At 37.3% G+C, this 22,726-nt stretch overlaps 2 protein-coding genes across 2 annotated transcripts; one reads left to right on the top strand and one right to left on the bottom strand.

Annotated features, from left to right (window-relative positions):
* Nucleotides 1-265: 265 nt before the first annotated feature.
* On the top strand, nucleotides 266-14,750 carry LOC133862584 (protein STRUBBELIG-RECEPTOR FAMILY 7-like). Its single transcript, XM_062298426.1, has 16 exons — nucleotides 266-478; nucleotides 2,028-2,160; nucleotides 2,258-2,329; nucleotides 2,415-2,480; nucleotides 2,569-2,640; nucleotides 2,728-2,799; nucleotides 3,180-3,251; nucleotides 3,332-3,397; nucleotides 4,212-4,274; nucleotides 4,370-4,677; nucleotides 11,105-11,388; nucleotides 11,545-11,816; nucleotides 13,089-13,221; nucleotides 13,704-13,828; nucleotides 13,957-14,113; nucleotides 14,294-14,750. The coding sequence occupies exons 1-16, from the start codon at nucleotides 382-384 to the stop codon at nucleotides 14,438-14,440; spliced, it is 2,139 nt and encodes a 712-aa protein (XP_062154410.1). The 5' UTR covers nucleotides 266-381; the 3' UTR covers nucleotides 14,441-14,750.
* A 1,973-nt stretch (nucleotides 14,751-16,723) lies between these two features.
* LOC133863536 (26S proteasome regulatory subunit 7A) lies at nucleotides 16,724-22,626 on the bottom strand. Its single transcript, XM_062299512.1, has 10 exons — nucleotides 22,442-22,626; nucleotides 20,456-20,537; nucleotides 19,752-19,843; nucleotides 19,590-19,667; nucleotides 19,015-19,076; nucleotides 18,493-18,637; nucleotides 18,108-18,326; nucleotides 17,829-18,010; nucleotides 17,469-17,644; nucleotides 16,724-17,189 (listed from the first exon to the last, which is right to left on the bottom strand). The coding sequence occupies exons 1-10, from the start codon at nucleotides 22,526-22,528 to the stop codon at nucleotides 17,032-17,034; spliced, it is 1,281 nt and encodes a 426-aa protein (XP_062155496.1). The 5' UTR covers nucleotides 22,529-22,626; the 3' UTR covers nucleotides 16,724-17,031.
* Nucleotides 22,627-22,726: the final 100 nt, after the last annotated feature.

Here is a 22,726-nt window from a genome sequence, read left to right as displayed (position 1 = left end):
ACACCAACTTTCTAGGACATATTTTTGCGTATTTCCTTAGAAAAAAAAAAAAAAAAAAATATATATATATATATATATATATATATATATATATATAAAAGGGACGATTAGTATGAATTTAAATTAAACAAAAAGAAAAAACAGCGATAAAAAGATAACATATATTGCTTTCTGACTTTCTGTGGCTTTGGATTCTTCTGGCAATTCGTGCCTGCCAGCTTTTCTTGGGCATTGGCTGCGTATGTTGGAGTACAATACACAATCTCTTCAAAAGAAAATAAAGAATAGACGAGTGGGTGGGAGAATTTTGGGCTCAGAGAGTGACTGAGAGAGAGGGAGAGGGAGAGGGAGAGGGAGAGGAAGAGAGAGAGAGGGAGAGAGATGTTGGAGAATTGGAGGGTCGTGGTGGTGGTCTTCAGCATCTGCATTTTGGGATGGAGGCCCAGTACTACAAATGGTGCCACAGATCCATCAGACGGTCGGTGCCTGGCCCCCCATCTCCATTCCATTCTGCAAAGTCTTAAGCTAAATCTGCATTCTTTTTGTGCTTCTTTTGCTTGCCTTTTCTGGGTTCCATTTGGTTTGCAGTACAGCTAAGTCGAAAATGAGTCTTTGTAGATTTACCATTTCTTTTCGTATGTAGGAAGTGTTTGGAGTCATTTTAGAAGCAGATGTAGGGTGTTAGAGTTTGCTGGTGAAGAAAGTTGCTTCCTTTAGTTAAAGAGCAATCATTATTAGACGGTTAAATGGTCATGATTAGTAAAAACTTATGGCCTACCTTTGGTGATGTGAGCTGTTGCCTGCATTTTTCTCTTTTTTATTTGCTAGTGATTCGTTTGCTATGAGTTCTGGGTGTTGACATGATTGGTAGGTTTCGCTTGTGGTGGCGTAACTCTATATCTTAACCATACTAGTTGGGAATTCTTTTGCGGAATATAGTATTTTGCTAGTCTTGCCATTCTCGATCTGCATACTCTTTTATCTAATAAATCTAGTTTCTTGATGCGCTTCGGAATGGGTGGGCATTTGCCAGAACTGCGACCATTTTACCGACGGATTAAAGGACTTGGGATTGACTTTTTCTTCTTTCGGGTGTCATTTGTTGGGTATTGGAGAGAGAGGGGTGGAGATCCACTCAAAATCTTTAGGCCTATAGCTAGATCTTCACTAAATAATTCACGCACACTGAAATTGGCACAATAGCCAGGGATTAGGACCAAAAATTTCATTTTAATTGGTATATATTGTTAGATATAATTGCTGGCACTGAAACTACAGAAAATCAAAGCTTCATTGACCTGTGACTGATGCTTCAAATGATTGCCATAAAGTTAGGATTATTATGATCAGTAGGTATGCTTGTGTGATACCGGTACATACTCGAGCTACTTGCTCTCCAATGGCATTCACGACAGCTGATTACTTGTAGGTTCAAAGATGCTTAACAAGTTATTTAAAGTTTAATTTCTGACATTTATCTCAAATTCACTGTAAATGCCGTGAACATATATTTTCTTTTGCTTCTTTGAATTTCGGGTTCTGCAAGAAAGCTGATAATTACACTTAAGAGGCTGAATGCCAAAGGCACTTGTGCAGTCCATGCCTATCATTGACCTTTGAGATAATATGGTATAGTTTCACTATGGTTTGGTGTTGAGTAGTTAATCATCTTCTAAGATTTGCCCTTCCTCTATTGCCAATTGGAACATGCTGTGGATGCTTATTATATCTTTACTCCTCAGCTAATGCTCTAATAAAATGGTAATATATTACATACATAACCTAGCTAGCTCAGCCAACATCTTAATGTTGACCTTTAGAAATATCAAGAAGGCTGCTTGAATAACTTATCATGATGTAAACATCATCATTTCAGGGACATGCATCTTTGTAACAGTGGGATGATAATGTACTGTTTTGTACATTTACAAAACTGCTATGGAGGCATTTTTTGACCAGTCTGCTATTGATGCAAACTTATTGATATATGATTTTTTTATTCAACCTGTGGCATGTCTGATGAACAGCTGCTGCTCTAAGGGCCATGTATAGCGGTTTAAATTCACCTAATCAGTTAACCCAGTGGAGTTCAACTGGTGATGATCCATGTGGGCAGTCTTGGAAAGGCGTTACATGTGCAGGCACACGGGTGACAGAAATGTGATTCTCTATTTCCCCTTTCATCCCCAATACATTTTGTCCTTAAGCATCACTATGAGTGCTGATCTCTTTATACGTACTCTATTATTTTTATCAGTAAATTATCCGGGCTTGGACTTTCTGGGAATATGGGATACCAGCTTGCAAGTTTGACATCGTTAACCATCCTGTAAGATCAAAAGTCTTATATGTCATCATGACCATTCTTTTCGACACTTAATTATTTTGACTTGGTGATTTGAAAATTTTGGCAGGGACATGAGCAATAATAATCTTGGAGGCGAGATACCTTATCAGCTTCCTCCAAATGTGTCTCAACTGTATGCTTCATATGTGCACTTGTTTCCAGTTATTTCGTTCAATCTTTACCGTCAGATTTATGGTGATTTACAAAGCTATTGTATGCAGGAATCTTGCTTCCAATAACTTTAATGGAGCTATCCCTTACTCCGTTTCGCAGATGGTTTCTCTTAAATACTTGTGGGTAACTATATTTTGTTCATTTCTTGACACATTTTCCCTATATTCAAACTAAACAATTTTTTCCCCCCCTCTTTTGGAATGTAGAAACATCAGTCACAATCAGATTCCAAACCAACTGAATGACATGTTTGGACAACTTTCCTCTCTCTCCACATTGTGAGATCTCTTCTCTCTCATGTATCCAATAACAAAGTAATCTTGATGTCTTTCCATTTTGGCTTAACTGAAGAGTTCAAACCAAATTGGCTCTCTCTCTCTCCTCTCTCTCTCTCTCTCTCTCTCTCTCTCTCTCTAGTGGCATCCTTTTCCTTTCCTTTTCATTTCAAATATGCTTTTAGTGATTTTTTTTTTTTGTTGAAGATTTTGATTTTGGCCACATTCTTGGGCCATCTGTTGTTACTTAATTATATGTATTTTACTTTTTTTTTTCTTATGAGTTCTGCTAACCTCCCCAGTTAGTGTGGCAAGGTATGTAAAAAAAATTTCAAGTTGGTTTTGCTTGAAAGAGCAATGACATTCTCCGTTTCCTGCTTCAGGGATCTCTCTTTCAATACTATGTCGGGCAACCTCCCAGAGAGTTTTAGCTCCCTCTCAAGTATGACCTCAATGTAAGTGTTGAACAATTATCTTTCTACAAGTACTTGGTAAATAGTCTTGAAACTTCCCTGGTTACCTTATCTTTACACAGGTACTTGCAAAACAACCAGTTTACAGGCCCTATTGATGTTGTTGCTAATCTTCCCCTGGAAAATCTGTGAGTAATCATATATATAAAAGCTGAGTTCTAACTTAGAGTTGGCCTAGAATTGTGATATGTGGCGTGAACCCAACATTTTTAAATACTAAACCGGTCTTTTAAATAAAAAAACTGGTGAATTTTAAAGGTTGAACCAGTTTGTCATGATTTTAATAAATTTATTGTGCTTAAATAAAAATATCATGAGTGTGAATCTTCATGAGACCAAAATAAAGGCTTTTTCGCATTAAGTGGTGAGAATTTTTTTTTAAAATCTAAAAATCTAAAAGTAAAAGCTTTTCCTTATCATCACACACACACATATCATATATATATATATATATATATATATATATATATATATATATAAAAGCCGAGTTCTAGCTTAAAAACGTAATACGTACCACACTAACAATATCAGAGATTCTTACTATTGATCCTACTATTAATACTTTGATAATCAGAATCTAGGTTTTTCTCTTTACACTTCTTTCCATTTTAAACTGCACGTCTGGGAATATTTTAAATGTTTTATTTTATTTGGATTAAAACTAGAATTATGGTTCTTTTAATAGTAAAATTTTATGTGATTTATATATTCATGCAATGTCCTATGTGCAATGGACATGTTTTTTAAAGTTTCAAAATTAAATTATAATTAATGATTCCGCACATTCCGCGGGTTATGAGCTAGATAGTATAAAAGTCCAGATTAGTAGGAAACTCATATATTTCCTACTTATCAAAAAAAAGTAGGAAACTCATATATTTCCCTTTCCTTGGAGCAATCTGTATCTCATCCTGTTAAAGTATTTGTGTTTATGCTTCGTAGGAATGTTGAAAATAACCATTTCACTGGCTGGATTCCCGAACAGTTGAAAAACATTAATCTGCAGTAAGCATCTGACAGTATTGCCAATTGTCATAACAATTCATCATTTGAAAACAAAGAAGTTCTTACAATTTGAATCTGAATAATCTTCGTGGCAGGAAGGATGGCAACTCATGGAGCTCAGGGCTTGCACCCCCCCCTCCACCTGGCACGCCTCCAGCCAGAAAAGCTAATCCAAATCGCAACTCTGGTGGCAATAACAGCCCGTCTGATGGTAGTGCGGGTGGGGGCGGCAACAAGTCAGGGATAGGGGCTGGTGGCATAGCAGGAATCGTGATATCCATCTTTGTTGTTGGGGCAATTGTTGCATTCTTTTTAATGAAGAGAAGATCCAGGAGGTCATCTTCAGACATTGAAAAGTTTGATAATCAGCCCTTCGCTCCTCTTGTTTCAAATGAAGTGCAAGGTAAGGTCCGCATCTGCATCTTACAATTTTTTTTTTTCTTCCCTTTCTATTATATAAGTCTGCATCTTACATTTCAGTTGAGCATCATTTGAAATTCACTCCTATCATATGCTTCATTTTGCAATTTATGCTGTTGCATTAGGTTGATTGATAGTGTATATTTGAATACCCTGATTGGAAACAGGGAGATTTTTACTGTTACTCCCTCCAGCCCATTTTGTATCTTATTTCTTCTTTGGGATGTCCCATATAGATGTCTACTTTGAAAAGGACTTTCCTAGATTGCCCTAGTCATTGTGAAGTAGAAATGAACGAAAGAGGTGGTTCAGGAAAATATATTTTTTATAAGTAAATCTAGTCTTATTGAAAGCGTAAGGCGTCTCTAAGTACATCAAAAGTATACAAAAAGAAATACCTAACTAGGAAGAGAAAACAAACAAGGAAATCGACAAAACTACACAGGGCCGGCTCAATATAATTTGGCGCCTAAAGCGAGGATTTTAAACGAGGCCATTTTACGTGGGCCCCACTCTCAGTGATGGTTGTTTTTGTAGAGTTATGACTTTATTTCAACAAGTCTCTTTTAATGGGCTCACTCTCTTCATTGGCTTCCTTGTAGCCCACATTTTTTTAGTTGAGTCTTCTAAATATGAAAAAAAATGCACTTTTTTTTGTTGGTATTAATTGTTGTGTTCTTGGGTCTCTAACTATTTATTTTTCTATTGAAGTTAAAGAGTCTCTAAAGAAGAGATCATGCTTCTTTTATTTTTTCAAAACCATTCAGATTATGATTGGGCGCTTTTTTGTTTTGTTTTGTTTTTTTTTTTTTTTTTTTAAATAAACCCATCTTTGGGGGCCTTATTCTATTAGGAAAAAACTGTTTCAGCTTATGATTATTATTATTTTTATTTATTTATTTTTAAACAAACTATCTTTGGAGCCCTATTCCACTAGAAAAAACCGTTTCAGAATATGATTAGGTTTTTTTTTTTTTTTTTTTTTTTTTTTTTTTTTTTTCTTTTTCTTTCGAGAACAAACCTGTCTTTGGTTGCCTTATTCCAGTTGGGGGCCTTAGGCGACCACCTAACTCGCCTTATGGACAAGCCGGCTCTGAACTAAGAGACAGTGGGGACAAAAAAAGCCGTCGTTCAAAGATACAAGGTATGAAAGAACGAAACTAAAATATCATCTATGAAACTCTCCAAATCTTGGAAACACCTAAGATTTATTTCCTTCCAAACACACCAAAAAATGCAAATTGGCACCATCTTCCAAATCGCAGCACTCCTCGGCCTTCTAGAATTTCACCAACAGGCAAAGAAGTCAATAACTCTTCTAGGCATAGCCCAAGACATACTAAATCGAGTAAAAAAAGAGAATTCCACAGAGTAAGAGCCACATCGTAGTGAAGAAGAAGGTTGTCCACTGATTTCCCATTTCTTTTTCACAAGCAACATCTGTCCACTATGATAATATGCCTCTTCCTGAGATTATCCACTGTAAGGATTTTGCCTAGAGCCTCCGACCATGCAAAAAAAGCTGCTCTTAAAGGAGCCTGAATCCACCACACACTCTTCCAAGGGAAGCGACTACTTTCAGAGCAAGCCAATGAGCTAAAGAAGGACTTGACCTTGAACAGGCCTCTCTTGGAAGAGACCCACCAAAGCCTATCTGCACGACCTCTACTCACAATGGCTGAGTGCAACACCTGGAAGAAGGAAGCAAAGACATCCACTTCCCAATTTTTATATCGTTATATCTGCTCTCTCTAAACTAAATTGAGAGAGAAAGAGCATATGGATCCTATGTGCCTTTCTAACAAAGCTCACGTTCCACTTAGTAGAACCGCCCAAAAACTCCATATTATCCGCAACTAAGGCATCGTTCGCACGAACAATACCAAAGAGAACAGGAAATGCCTCAAAGCATAAGAACTTGTTCCCATAGGCGAGGTGGAAGATGTTGATAATTTGGCTCACATCCTTGGGTGTTGAGTTGCGTCTTTGCCGATGACTTATTTGGATTTGCCGTTGGGAGCATCTCTTAAAGCTAATTCTATTTGGAATGGAGTCATTGAGAAAGTGGAACGTTGGTTAGCTGGTTGAAAGAAATTATATTTGTCGAAGGGTGGTCGGTTGACTCTGATCAAAAGTACTCTCTCCAACATTCCTACAACAAGATTTCTTATGGAGTGGCATTGGGGATGACGTAAAAATTTATTTGGTAAACTGCCGCACAATTTGTATTCCAATTAAGGAAGGTGGTTTGGGAGTTCGAAATTTGATTCAATTTAATCGAGCTTTATTGGGAAGTGGATGCAGAGGTTTGCTTTGGAGCGGGAGGCTTTATGGAGATCGGTGATAGGTTAACTATAGGAGTTTGAGGGGTGAATGGTGTTCATCAAAGGTTGTGGGGTCTTATGGTGTGTGTCTGGAAATATATTCGAAGGGGGTGGAATACTTTTTATAAGTTTTTGTGATTGGAGATGGGGGATGGGTATAATGTACGATTTTGGCATGATCTTTAGTGTGGAGATAGTCCGCTAAAGCTTTGTTATCCAATTTTGTTCAGTATTGCTCGATTTAAAGACGCCTGGGTGGTAGATAATTTGTATGTGCTAGATGGAGTTGTACATTGGAATGTTGTCTTTACGCGCCTTGCATAGAATTGGGAGGTGGAGATGGTCCTTTTTTTATATGAGCGGTTGTATTCACATCGGATTCGACATGGAGTGGTTGATAGGTTAGTTTGGAGTCTCTCTAAGAGGGGGCATTTTGAAGTGAAGTCATTCTATAAAGCTTTAGCTAGTCTAAGAGGTTTCCTTATTTCCTTGGAAGAGTATTTGGCGTGTTAAGGCTTCGTCGTGGGTAGGGTGGGCAATTCGGGTTCACGGGTCGGGTTCGTGTCAACCCGGCCGATTCGATTACATAAATGGGTCTGACGAACCCGACCCGATCATTAATCGGGTTGTGACACGCGACCCGAACTCGACCCGATTAATAATCGGGTAACCCGAACACGACCCGATAAACATGATTAATAATCGTGTAACCCGTTAACCCGACCCGACCCGACATCAATTTCATAGTATGGTTGCTGTTTTTGACCTTTTCACTTTTCAGTTTTGCTTTTTACTTTCAAGAATCGAACCGAAAACAGAGGATCTTAAACGCATTGAAGAAAGAAAGCTCAGAGAGAAATAGAGACGTACTTGCAGGCTGCGGAAGTATTTTGATTTGTGATTGTAGGCTTTGTACTTTGTAGTGATCGTAAGTTTCGAAACTCTCTCAGTCTCTCTGAGTCTCAAAAGCTTTTTCGATTTTTGCTTTTTGGTTCTGGGATTTTGTGTTCCACCGTTCCGGTACTTTCTACTTTCTAGTTCTTTCTTCTTCTTTCATTTTTTTTTTTTTTTTAATATATATATATATATATATATATATATATATATATAACATAATCGGGTCAGAATCATGTCATAATTGGGTTGACCCGATTATGACCCGAACCCGATTATACTAAACCCAAACCCTATTTTCCCGTGTTGTGTTCGTGTCGGGTTCACGGGTCGTGTCAAAAATTGCCAACCCTAGTCGCGGGTGTCATTTTTTGTGTGGATAGCAGCCTTAGGAAAGATCTTGACGCATGACAATTTGCGTAGGCGTAATATAGTGGTGGTTGAGTGGTGTTGTATGTGTAAGAAGAGTGGGGAATCCATTGACCACCTCTTACTTCACTGTGATGTTGTACAAGATATATAGAGCTTTTTTTATAATTTATTTGGGGTGGAGTGGGTTATGCCACGACGGGTGCTGGAATTGTTGAGTAGTTGGGGCAATTTGTTGGGTTGTGGTCAAGTTAAGCAAATTTGGAAGCATGTTCTTTTATGTGTCATGTGGGGCCTTTGGCGTGAGAGGAATGCTAGACACTTTTGATTAGCTTTAGTGATTAGCTTTAATAATTTCTTTGTTTTGTTTTCTTCTTTTTAGATGCCTTTCTTATATACTCCCTGTGTACTTGATTACGCTTTGCGTTCTTAATGATATTACTTAAAAAAGAAGAAGGAATGCTTAACACTTTGAAGACATAGAAATGCATGTGTTGCAGTTGCGTTGAAACGTGCTTAATACTTTATTTGTATGGGTCTCGGCTCATCATAGCCTGAGTCATGTTACATTTGCTGAGTTTTTAATTTCTTACTCTTCTGTTTCCTCATTTTAGGGGCACTTTTGTATACTTTTTTGTGTACTAAGGTTGTGCTCCTTTGCGCTTTTTAATGATATGACATTATTTATCAAAAAAAAAAAAAACAGAAAGAGAACAGGACACACTTCCTTCATAACTGTATCCCCGCATCACAGATCAAGCCAAAATTGTCATAACCTCATCCCCCACCACAAATCTAACAAAACCAGAGAAAATCTCCCACCCTTTCCTGATGTTCTTCCACAACCCCACTCCAAAGGCACCTAAAGGCTCAAAGGAGCACCACCCGCCCCACAAACTGCCAAACTTGGAGTCCATCGCAACTCTCAAAGGAGCATCTCTCTCAATTCGAAACCGCCACAACCATTTACCTAACAGAGCGCGGTTGAACATTACTAAGTTCCTATTCCCAGCCCTCCGTCTGAAATTGGTGTACAAACCTTATACCAACTCACCTAGTGATATTTGAACTCTTCATCAATCCCACCCCATAGAAAATTCCTTTGTAACTTCTCCATGCGAGCAACAACACTTCCTGGGAGAGGGAATAATGACAAATAATTGTAAATTGGCGAGGGTACTCTTAATGGTTGTGACTCTACCACCCCTGGAGAGATATGACATTTTCCAACTGGCCAATCGATGCTCTATCTTCTCGATTAGACCATCCCAAATATGAGCAGACTTATAGGAGGCCCCCAAGGAAGACCAAGATACTTCACCGGCAGAGTGACAACCCCACACCCTAGGATTCTGCCTAACCGTCCCACTTGATCTACCTTCCCCACAGGAATTAAATTTGACTTAGCCAAATTAACCTTCAAACCCAAAGCAGCTTTAAACTGAAGAAGAGACTTTGTAAATAACTCAGTTGAGAAGAATGAAACACTACAAAAAATCAGAGTATCATCGGTAAAAAAAAGATGAGAAAAAGTAGCATTACTAACTTTGAAACCTTCCAGCAAACCCCCACTAATCGCTGCCGAAATCGTACGGCGCTCAAAGCTTCCATCACAAAAACAAACAACAGAGGTGACAGAGGATTCTTTGCCTCAGCCCATGGGAACTACTGAAAAAATCATTAGGAGAGTCATTGACTAACACTAAAAACCGCACAGAAAAAATACAATGAGCTATCCACAAGCACCATTTTCCCCCAAAGCCACACCTCCTCAGTATATACAAAAGAAAATCCCAATTTACATGATTGTATGCTTTCTCCATATCCATTTTGTAGATGATGCTTGGCTCCGTAGATCTTAATCTACTATCAAGGCATTCATTGGCAATAGAGGGGTAGTTTCTGACACTAATGGCTTTCATATGAAATTATTAAATGATGTCCCATTCAAAAGTTGAATTTAAGAAGACAAACAAGTAAAATGGGATGGAGGCTGTGATATTTGCTACTAACGCCTATACTTTTTTTTCTTGTGCCGATTAGATTTATTTTTATCATAAGATAAGTTGGGTTTAAAGTTTGTTATTTCTATTTCAATTTTAAAATTGAGAAAACATACAAACATTTTTTTTTATAAGTAACAATTTATTGAAAAGTGTAAGGTGCCCTTAAGTACACAGGCAGTATATATGAGAGGTTCCAAACAAGAGGAAACCCAAGCCCAAAACCCACCAAACAGCAAAGCTTAAAACCCCCCAAGGCACTTAATGTTAGAAAATGTGAGACTTGCCTCTCCCCCGCCTAGTGGATGCAACCGCAGCGTCGTAGTTGATGGAACATTCTAAATTAAGAAGCTCCCTTCTGCCCTTTACCGTCCAGGGGGGTATCCTCCAAGGTGACATCGCCTTCACATGGCTCTCTCGTCGAATCCATCCAACTCTGGTCCAAATGTGTGGCAGGGGAGCATACATACAGATCTGAGAGTAAAGATATTAGATATGCCAAGGAATTGGTGTTAAGGGAATAATGCATGCTTAAATTGAGTCTGGTGCGCAAACTTTACCATAAACTTGTATCAGTGAACGATATTTTTAAGATGATCTGACGGTTATTTAGCCTGTTTCCTAGTTAAACCTATTCAGACTTTGTCAAAGTTTTAAACTTCTTTGCTTACCAGGTAAATTTTTACTTCACTAATCTGGTTTATATCAAACTCAATGCTATTATCTTGGCTTTTCATGCTCAAGAACTTCTGCTTCAATGACTTTGGTCTTTATCTTGATCTGGATTTCAATGCTCATTGTCTTTAACATCGTATTGCAGAAATGAAGTCTATACAAACTTCATCCACAATCAGCACGAAGGCTTTTGATACTACTGCCTCAATAAATCTTAGACCCCCACCCATCGATCGACTCAAATCATTTGATGAGGAAGATTTCTCACAGAAGCCCATTGTTGCCAAAAAAGCTAACACTGTTCTCATAAATGTGACATCATATTCAATAGCTGACCTGCAGATGGCTACTGACAGCTTCAGTGTTGACAACCTTCTTGGTGAGGGGACATTTGGACGTGTTTATCGGGCTCGATTTGATGATGGGAAGGTATAGTTCTTAACTACTAATTTCATTTGCCATGTCAATGGTTCAGTCTCACATCCTTTTGTATTGATATTTATGTTTCTAGCTGAGAAGTTATAGTTTGATTGTTATGATGTGACTGATCTCTATGTGTTTTACTTATATTTGACAACATTTAAGGTTCTTGCCGTGAAGAAAATAGATTCGTCTGTCCTACCCAATGAATTTTCTGAAGAATTCACAGAGATAGTTTCAAACATCTCCCAGTTGCATCATCAAAATGTCACAGAGCTAGTTGGTTATTGTTCAGAGCATGGGCAGCACCTGCTAGTCTATGAGTTCCACAAAAATGGCTCACTGCATGACTTCCTGCATCTATCTGACGATTACAGCAAGCCGTTGACATGGAATTCCCGCGTCAAGATTGCTTTGGGAACTGCACGTGCATTAGAGTAAGTTAATAGTGGATATATTGGGGAAAGAAATCCCGGCTCCCATTAAAACTGCAAAAGAAAAGAGATTTACATGATTTCTTTTGTTCCTTTTTTTTTTTTTAGTAAGTAATCGAAACTTCATTAAAAAGCAAAAAAGGGTGCAGTCCAATACACATGAAGTATACAATCCCCCCTGTATTTTCCTTGATCTTACTATCATATTCCCCTTCCCCCTCATTTCTTTGCTTTTATTATTTCTGCTTCATGATCTTCTTCTTTTCCTCCCTCTTTTCTAAAATAAGGGCTGTGTCACAACAGCATCACCTTTTCAGTGAATTGAAAGAAAGCATAAGAACTCAATGGCCTTGTGCTTCTATTATGGATGAAAACAAAATGTAGATATTTATATAAAACTTATTATCTGTTGATTGCAAGTAATTGTACTCTATGAACACTGACATTTGTCAGAAGTACATCATATTGCCCTTTACTTCAAGTTTTGTTATGTGTTTATTATACTTCTTAAGGGCAGAATCTTGTATCAAGAGACTGTTAAGTTTATTTGCTATGTCACAAAATGGTGCTTATGGGACTCAGTTTCATTACCTGAAATACCGAAGCTGTTTGGCAACCAAATGTAAAATTTCCAATTCCTATTTAACTTCTCCTAAAAAAATCAAATAAAAAACATTCTAACTTTTTTACACTTTTTACATCACATCAATAATTTTTTTATTACTATTCAAATAAAAAAATCCACTACAAAACAAAACTTTTTCACTTCTCTATAAAACATTCTCAAATTTTATATCACATCAATCACTTCTTACTACTATTCAAATAAATATTCCAATACACAATTACTTACCAAACAACTTTACCATTTCTTCTTTTCTGACCAATGAGCCATGTCAGAGCTTTAATTGTTTCTATTTGTAAGTTTATCAAATGAACCACAATTCTAAGGCACTTCATGGATGACTTATATTTGTATGATACGTGGCATATCATGTGTTTGGCATTTTTATTTAATTTCAGTTTATGTGAATGGTGTATCCAGTTCCGCTATTTTTAAACACAAGTGTTATATAATATTGCCAATTGTATATATTTCTCTTAAACTCTAATATCAGAATCTAGGAGCTGCACTATGTGAGATTTAATTTGTTATACTTTGCCATACAGAAAAGAGATAAACAGGGGCAACCAAGATTTTACAGGGCGTAGTACTTATTTTTCTCTGAGATACTTGTCAATGTGTTTCCTTATACTCATGAAGGAACTGTTCAGGTACCTACATGAAGTTTGCTCTCCATCGGTGGTTCACAAAAATATAAAGTCAGCCAACATATTACTGGATGCAGAACTCAATCCTCACCTTTCGGACTGTGGCCTGGCAAGCCTTGTCTCAAATGCAGATCAGGTAAATTTTGAGCCTCTTTTTAGTAATTGGTAACGTGAAGAATTTTATGTACCACTAGCATTATTGGATAACTCCGTTGGAACTTTTACTGATCTGATTTTTCGTATCACAATTGGTTTCTAATGTCAGGATGGGGCATGTTAACAGTCCGCTGCATTTTCTTTTGTAGTTCTTTATTCTATTGTTGACTCATCACCTATATAAATCCATCCGAATGAAAATTTTCTTGGTGTTGATGACAGAGACACTTTGAGATAGTTTAAGGCTTACCAGTTCTTGGTCTTTCCAACCATATCAACAGTTCAAAAGTTCCATTATACAAGTGGCATTAAATTGTATCGAGTAATCAACAGTTCACCGACATTTTTAAGTGGTTCAAATCCTAGGTCATTCCTTACAGAGCAGATTGAGGGAAATTAATTGTAATTTGTAGCAGAAATGTGTTGGGCAAGTGCTGAAATGTCTTTCGTTCTCATGTGCAGGATGCAGGATCTGGATACGGTGCACCTGAGGTTTCCTTGTCTGGTCTATATACTCTAAAGAGTGATGTGTACAGTTTTGGAGTGGTAATGTTGGAGCTTCTTAGCGGGCGTAAACCATTCGATAGGTAAAAGTGTTTAGATACGAATAATAATGTAATGATCTAATTAATATAATAGTTCATGTTCCTCAAGATAATAAACAAATATGTTAATTTGCAATTTTTTTGATTTGTATATGAACATTGTTTGACAGCTCGAGGCCAAGATCTGAGCAATCCTTGGTTCGATGGGCAACACCTCAGCTCCATGATATTGATGCTCTTGGAAAAATGGTTGATCCAGCACTTAAAGGGCTCTACCCGGTTAAATCTCTCTCCCGGTTTGCTGATGTTATTGCTCTTTGCGTCCAGGTAATGCATAAGTTAAAATGTGGAGCCTAAATTCAAAAGTTTAGACGTATAGGAATGAAACCCAAGTGTGCTACTTTCCCATCATATTGAATAGCTGGAAAAAAAGGAAACGATATAGGAACAATAATTAATCTGTAATGATGTTAAATTTCTAACCCGCATTTTCATTGTTTGGGACAGCCGGAGCCTGAGTTCCGACCACCTATGTCGGAAGTGGTTCAAGCGCTTGTTCGGTTAGTGCAACGAGCTAACATGAGTAAGAGAACAATTGGAAGTGATCAAGGAGGATCATTCCAGAGAGCTGACAACCCAGAAACGCATGAGTGATTCCCTGCTTCAAAATCTTCAAAATTCCTGTTTGATAAAACAAATGAGAAAAGAAAAGTTACCTGGATGGTGCTTATGCTTTTCTTTCGTTGTACCAGTTGTTTTTTTTTTTTTTTTTTTTTTTTTTGGGGGGGGGGGGGGAGTCCTTGGATGGTGATTATACTTGCTGATGAGATATTTCGCTTTTGCTGCACCATCCGATGGCAGAAGTAGAAGCTTGATGCGATGTGTTTGTCAATATTATTACAATTGTATCAGTGCTAAATATTTGAAAAATTTGAAATGGGTGCTGAAACTAACTTGAAGCTTACCTCGAGGGGCCTTTGATTCTTTTTGATTCTTTTTGAGGTTTTCAAGATTTTGAAGTGTAAACCTCAAAGACCTTTTTAACATCTCACAATAGGTTACCAGCCGTACCATTGAATGGTTGCTTTTTCCCGATCTTCCATGTGCAATCAGATTCTAACGCCGGATAATACCTGATAAGGGATCACTGGCTAATTAATGACAAGTCTCATCATATCAACACATAGTTGAGATGAATTTCGAGCCGTCAACGCTTGCCAATATTGCTGGTGGAAAGTCCACTAGCCAGTGTTTAAAAATGGTTTTTTCTTTCCACCCAAAATCACTCCTTTATCCTTTGTCAAGGATGCGGTCCGTTGTTGATTAGGCCAACGATGTCAAAGCCTCGAGTAATGCTATTGCTACGTGCCAACTTTTTATTCGGCTGAAAATCATTTTCGTGTACAAAAAGTGGACGAAAGAGTACTCTATATAACATTACTGTATGAAGAGGAAAAAACTCTCTATCCGAACAGAAGGTTGGTGCATGGCAACTGGCCATAATATCAATTATGGGGAACTTGTGATCATATTCAGTAGGGTGTACATGCGGTTACGGTTAGTGATTATTGGCTAAAAAATTGCTAACCGCAACCGCCTAAGGTAGTTACTGTATTTTATCAACTGCAACTGCCTCCGCCTAGGCAGTTAGCGGTTACTTTTATAACTACCCGTTAGCGGTTATTATGTTTATAACCGGCGGTTTTAAAACCGTTTTTTAATTTGGGCTTTGGGTTAGTTTTGGGCAGATCAAAATAACCAAATACAAATAAATCCAAAACCAAAACATTACAAATCCAAATAACAAAGTAGTCCAAAACATTACAAATCCAAATAACAAAATGCTATACGACTGTTTTAGCTCTTGCTATCACACCCTCTGCTTATCCATTAAAGAAGAAAATAAAGGATTAAATTATTTGTGAAAGACGTTAATGAAAAACCGATCAAAGCATAATCCGAAGCATATCATAAACAACTATGACCAAAACGGCACTAGAGTTCATCAAAATGCAAAGAACACTTAGAACAGACTATCTGACTATATACCCAACAAATCTAAACCAAATTGATCAAATTAGAAATTTAAAATGAAAGGAAAAATGACAACCACGAGTCGAGCATAATCCGAAGCATATATCATAAACAACTATGACCAAAATGGCACTAGAGTTCATCAAAATGCAAAGAACATGCTATATACCCTACAGATCTAAAATACGTATGATTTATTTTACATCATACTTATTTTAGTATTTTTGTTCTCGTAATGCTGAGGGCTGAGGATGAGAATGAAAGAAATAGATGATCTATAGAAGTTAAATAGAATAATAAACACTATGGAGTAGAAGTCTACCAGAGTCAATAATGACGTCAAAAGACAATAATGGCGGAGCCACCGAGCTTGTGCTGAGCGGAGAGGAACGACAGCAGTGGAGAGCTGAAGAGACAGGAGAGCAAAGCAAACGTCAAACGGCGCATGGGTGAAGTTGAAGGTGAAACATTGAAATGAGATGAGAAAGTTGAAACCCTAAAACCTAAAGTTGAGTAATTAATGAAATAATGATATAAAAACGACATTGTATTGGTATTTTAAATTCCAAAACGATGCCAACTGCAGGTCTATTAGTCTATCACACCAGCGGTTGCAGAACGGTTATAACCGCTTCGTTTGTAGACCACTAAATTTTTTGGACCACAACATGTGTATAGACAATGACTTCTGACAGCAGAGATTAAAGTTAAAAGAACTCGTCCGTCCACCACTTCAGGTGTCCATTTGATTTGGATCCCGGCGTAAAAAATCATTTGAAATTTGCCAAAGCGATAACTATAGAGGCTGTCTGACGTGATTTCTTACAGCCGCCCCGCCCCGCCCCCCACTACCCCAAGATAAAACACAGTCAATGTAATTTTCGTATCCAGGGCACAGGGAAAAAAACCAACAAAAAAAGCTTGCACATTTCTAGTAGTTTATGAAGATTTTCCACAGCCAAAGAACAAAAAGTCATGGCTTGAGATTATAGTTAAAAAACAAAGCTGGATACAACTTCACAATGACATGGCGAAACCCACGCATGTATAGGTGGTCTATAAGTTAAGCAGGCAAGTGATAAATTACATGATCCCAGCAAATTCAACTGATAAACATGAAGTTAAAAGCCCCCCAAAAGAATAATGCGGTTCGTCTCGTCCCCACCTCAAGAGTTGAGGTTTTTGGGAGGGCAAGGAGTAAAACAGCTCGCTCAGTTGTAGACCATGTACTTGGGCGTTGCACTGAACTTCTGGTATCCCTTTATCACTTTGTTCACTGCATCGAGGAAGTCTTTCTCTGTCACGGTCTTCCTTCGAGCTCGGATGGCATACATTCCAGCTTCTGTGCACACACTTCTTATGTCCGCTCCTGAGAGAAAACTCATGTCAGAATATCTAATGTCCACCAAACATACCACTGGCTTAGTGAACAAAAACAAACAGAAATGCCATGGAAGACTCTATGTGAGACAACATCTGGTAAGAAGGCAAGTGGAAATTGACCCCTTACCATAAAACAAAAAAAAATGTCCATGGAAAGGCACACTAAGGATATCTCACAAATTAATCCATCTATAATAATAACAAGCATTTTATAGCATTGACAATTAAATTTTAAACGTAAACCATAAATAAAAGTAATTCTTACCAGTGGAATTCGGACAAAGCCGAGCCAAAAGTTCAAATCGGATATCTCTTTCGCAGTTCATCGTTCGGGTATGGATCTTAAATATCTGTGTCCTACTCTCCAAATCAGGAAGGCCAAACTCAACCTTACGATCTAATCGCCCAGGACGTAGAAGTGCTGGATCTAAAGTGTCAGGCCTGAAGAAAGGAGCAAACAAAATCCAGAACAAAAGCGAGTATAACGTTAGATGCTTATGAATAAACAACCCAAAGAGAGATCACCAGTTCTATTTTCAAAACTGAAAAACGAGGTTGACTAAGAGCCAAAAGCACTTCTAACGTCACACAGGAAAAGTCATGATAGATAGCCAACTTCACAAACCTATTTGTAGCCATAAGAACTTTGATGTTTCCACGTGCATCAAACCCATCAAGCTGATTCACAATTTCAAGCATTGTGCGCTGAACTTCATTGTCTCCACCTACACCATCATCAAAACGTGCACCTCCTATGGCATCAACTTCATCAAAAAATACAATACATGCCTTTTTTGAACGAGCCATCTGCAGCAGATGTATCAGTTTATGATAAGTCAATAATTAAAACAATAAGAATAACAAAGAGCAATTTTGAAACTACTGATCATGCACGATTAGTAACCTGGAATAGTTCTCGAACCATCCGAGCTCCCTCACCAACATATTTCTGAACAAGTTCACTCCCAATAACACGAATGAAACAAGCATCAGTTCTATTAGCCACTGCTCTCGCTAAAAGTGTTTTACCCGTTCCTGGAGGACCATAGCATAGGACACCCTTAGGAGGATCAATTCCAAGCTTCACAAATTTCTCAGGATGAAGCATGGGCAGTTCAACAACCTAGAAAAACAATCTACATCAGTAATTGATACATGCTAACTGTCTAGATCTCAATACCTGAATCTGAAATTGCTAATTACTAGCATATAATGACTATCGATATTCTCACCAAAGAAGAAATACATCACAATGAAAAATAAAATGAGAGCAAAAATGATATACGCACTTCCCGCATCTTTTCAATCTGCTCCTTGCATCCACCAACATCATTATATGTCACATCTGGCTTTTCCTCCACTGTCATCATGGTCACACTTGGATCAATTTTTGGAGGCAAGGGAATCTGGATCTGATATTTATTGCGATCAACACTGCAATGAGAAGTTGAAGGTCAGTCAATCCAAGTAGAACTAATGCTGTATTCCACAAATGCAAATGAACCCACAAGTTCTGTTCTTAATACTATCTATCTCTCACACCAGAAAAAGATATATGTTAACAAGCCAACAATTTGGGGAATTCCACATCACACGCATCCATCTCAAAGGGATACTCCTGTTCTTATACAAACTATGATACAAGTAAAAATATTAGAAAAAATTAACGAATGATCTCCCCTTGGCAATAAACTCCATGCGGTTTATATTTGGAGAATGTAAAAGCAGAAAAGAAATAATTGGAATTTCTAAAATTGACCGCATCGAAAACGTTCATTAATAAAGTTTAAAGCAAATCTGTGAAAACCTACCCCACACGCATGCCTTCTTCTATGTCAGTTGGGGAAACTTTGTCACCCAGCCCAACAACAAACTGCAGTTGAGAAAGTAGAATTATTTCAGATCAAAAAGTTACAGGCTCATTATGAGTTAAACATGATAAAGATCATGTCTCAATACTCTCAATAAAAAATGCCAGTGAAATTATCCATATAAAATCCTGTTGTAGCATGTCTGCAAGGCATAAAATATAAGACACTGAAAGCAATTTAAGAAAGGCTGGGCACCAAAAGACCAATTGATCATAAAAAAAAAAAAAAAAAAAAAAAAAAAAAAAAAAAAAAATTGTAGTAAAATTAGTTTTTCAATTGTTCATATTACAACAAAACAGAGAAAAAGGCACTGATACAAATTCTTGGCAAATTTAAGCTCAGAAAAGAATTCAAATTATGAAAATAAAATAGGACAGGACTTCAAGTATGAAGAAAAGTTTTTTTTGTGAGTTAAGGAAAATTTTATATTTTAAATTTTAAATTTTATATTTAAAAAAAAAACAAGAAAACAAAGTACTACATTAAGTAAAGGAAACATTAAGGATAAAAGTTACCTTTGCAATTTGTTTAACATTTATGACGTATTTGGCATCTTCAGTGTTTGGATTGATGATCTTTGTGCATCTTGCCACCTGGTTGACAAACCAATCAATGCTTCTCAAATTGGACAAATAAAAAACTTTATTGCTAGGCATAACATCAAGCAAAATACATACCTGCAGAGGCTGCTCCTCCTGCATCATTTGCTTATCGGATACTAGATCCCACTGGCTTGGTGCAGCTAAGCCAGTGTCAGACTCCTTAATACCTATAGTGTAATGCAGATAAACATTACAACTTTAATTATTCAGAAACTACAACAGCCAGACAATGCAGTACAGACATGAATCAAAAGAAGACAACAACAAAGAAGACACACATAGAACAAGTTGTAGCACAAAAATACATATCAAAGAAGGCATTAACAACACATCCTACTAACTGACAAGAATCCATTGTTATCAGATAGTCATACAACGATTGAACAAGGAAAAGGAACAACCAAGTAAACAGATGCTAAGAATCATCAAAAGGAATTCATAAAGCACATTAAACAATATATTAAACTCAGTTACAGTATTTTTCTAATAAATCTAAGTAAAACTGAAAGCCATTCATCAGGTAATTAAGAAGAGATGAAATTGAGGCAGAGTGTACTGAAGAATGCATGTAGAGAACAAAATAACTATAGTTGGACTACAGCGCTACAATATTCCACACTTCTTTCACAAATAGTTATCCGACTCTTATTAAATTGAAGTACTTTTTGTAATGTGTACTTATAATCATCTCAAGCATACTATCTTAAACCATTAATTCTGCACAACTTAGACCAATCTCTTCACAAGTCAGTTAATAAACAAGAGAAAGGGAAGCATACCACATAAATCATTGACCTTCTTAGCCATTTCCTTAATTTCTTTCTCTACTTTCTTGATACTTGTAGAATAGGGACCCAAACCCTGCACAAAGCATTAAGATAATAAAATAGTATCTCAAAAAAAAAAAAATTATATATATAGAGTAACTCAACCCAAGACCGATGCACCAAATAATTGGAGAAGAGATGTTTGGAATTAATGTAAAATGTTAAACCCATGCAGAATTCAAGGTATGCATATATTAGGAGGCAACAGAAGGGAGGTGAACCACTGAACAGTCTTATAGTTGAAGAAATGTGAAGATGACATGCTCTCAGGGCAGGGTATTGCCTTTTTCTTGTTCTGGGTCAAAATCATTGGTTTTTTTTTTTTGGATAAATAATTGAAATTTTATTGAAAACGAAAGGGTGCAACAAATGTACACAAAAAGTATACAAGAAGAACATCTAACCAAAAAAAGAAAAAAGAAAAAAAGATCAAAAAAGATAATGATATCTAGTAATATGAAGAGAATCATAGGCGGCTGTCCACTGGTAACGGATTTTGAAGAAAAAGGCCTTTAGATCCACCATTGATCTCTCGCAGTCGTCAAAGCTACGATAATTTATTTCTCTCTAGATACACTAAAGCAAACAAGACGGAATCATATTCCACACTGCTACATTTTGAGAAGAACCTTGCTACCCTATCCAACATGCGAAGAGATCCACTACCCTTAGAGGCATAACCCACATTAACCCATGAAGGTCAAAGATAGAACTCCATAAGGCATAAGCAATATCGCAGTGGAGTAGAACGTGGTCTACAGATTTCCCACTTTTTTTTGCACATGCAAGACCAATTTACTACAATTAAATTCCATTTCCTTAAGTTGTCCACGTCAGGATCTTCCTTAAAGCAGCCAACCAAGCAAAGAACGTGACTCTCGAGGAAACCTTATTCCACCAACTACTCCTTGGGAAATGGTTGCTGCCATGGGTGGTATGGGTATTATAAAACGACCCTCTTAGAAGGGGCCCATCACAATTTTGTCTTCACCACTCCATCTTAGTCTGGAGTGCAAAAGATCGAAGAAGGTGAAGAAATCCACCTCCCAGTCTTACGCCACTATGATAAAATTGGTGTTCCATTGATGGGAGTCACTAGCAAGCTATGAATGATTTGCCACATAAGCGTATTTGAAACTGAATAATCTGGAAAAGCTACCTTCAAGGGTTTGCTCCCCACGTCACACTTCATATCAATCATAGGAATTTTTATTGGGTTAAAAACTGACCCTCATGAAAGATTTCACATAACCAAAATCACAGTACATGTTACTTGCCACTAAAACAAAGTAAAACCCTAGAGTGAGACACAGAGCAGAACCTATCGTAGAGTCCAAATTCCAGTATGCTTAACAGCATTGCGTGCCAGCCTGAACCCCTCCAAATAAGCACAAAAACAAGAACTCGCCTATCAACCAGGCAGAGAAAGAACAAGAAACCCCAATCTTGAAAATGGACAAAAGCGGTCGCCTGATTTTAAACTCTTGCTCAATAACAAATGTAAACTCGTATAATATAAAAATAGCAATTAAAAGTTCTTGTAAACAATCTTCTATTTTTTTTTTCCTTTATTCTTAATTTGGAATCAAACGACAATAGCAGCAACGACAAAAAGCGTCAAACTCTTTCTTTCAAGATAAAAAATAAACCGAAAATTGACAATCAAGGCACTAATAATTGCAGCAAAGCTTACAATTACAACTACTGTGCATGTTATATCAGCAAACAACGAGAGGGAACAACGCTAAGAACAGCTGGATTTAGCTGTGACAAAGCTAAGAAGGAGACCCAAAACAAAACCAAACTGAGATCCATAATAAGACGTACATAAATCAGCGAGCCTACGGATCAATGAGGAATGGATCGAGAAAAACAAGGAAAAGTAAAAAATAAATAAATAAATTAGGGTTTGAGTTGAGAAAGAAAAATAATACGTACATATGTTTTAAGAAGAGCGATATCGTCCTCGTCGAGTGGACGAGGGTTCTTCTCGTCTTTCACATCGTCTTCGGGTTCCGGCGCCATTGAGATCTGCCGATGCTGTCTCTGTTTTCTTGCGAGTGAAGAAGAGAAGAGCTTTTAACAACACTTTCGCACAAAGAACCCGCAACTACGTTTTCTTTGTTCCACCTTGGTTGCTTTATATAGGCCGCCTGTCTCCGTGGCCGTTTACGTCTTTTACTCTCTATTAATTTTATTCTCTTTTTTTTTCTTTTTTTCTTT

The sequence above is a fragment of the Alnus glutinosa genome, chromosome 3 (assembly GCF_958979055.1).
Source record: "Alnus glutinosa chromosome 3, dhAlnGlut1.1, whole genome shotgun sequence".
Lineage (NCBI taxonomy): Eukaryota > Viridiplantae > Streptophyta > Magnoliopsida > Fagales > Betulaceae > Alnus > Alnus glutinosa.
Note: the sequence above shows the minus strand (reverse complement) of the source record. Positions and strands in the feature narration are given on the sequence as shown.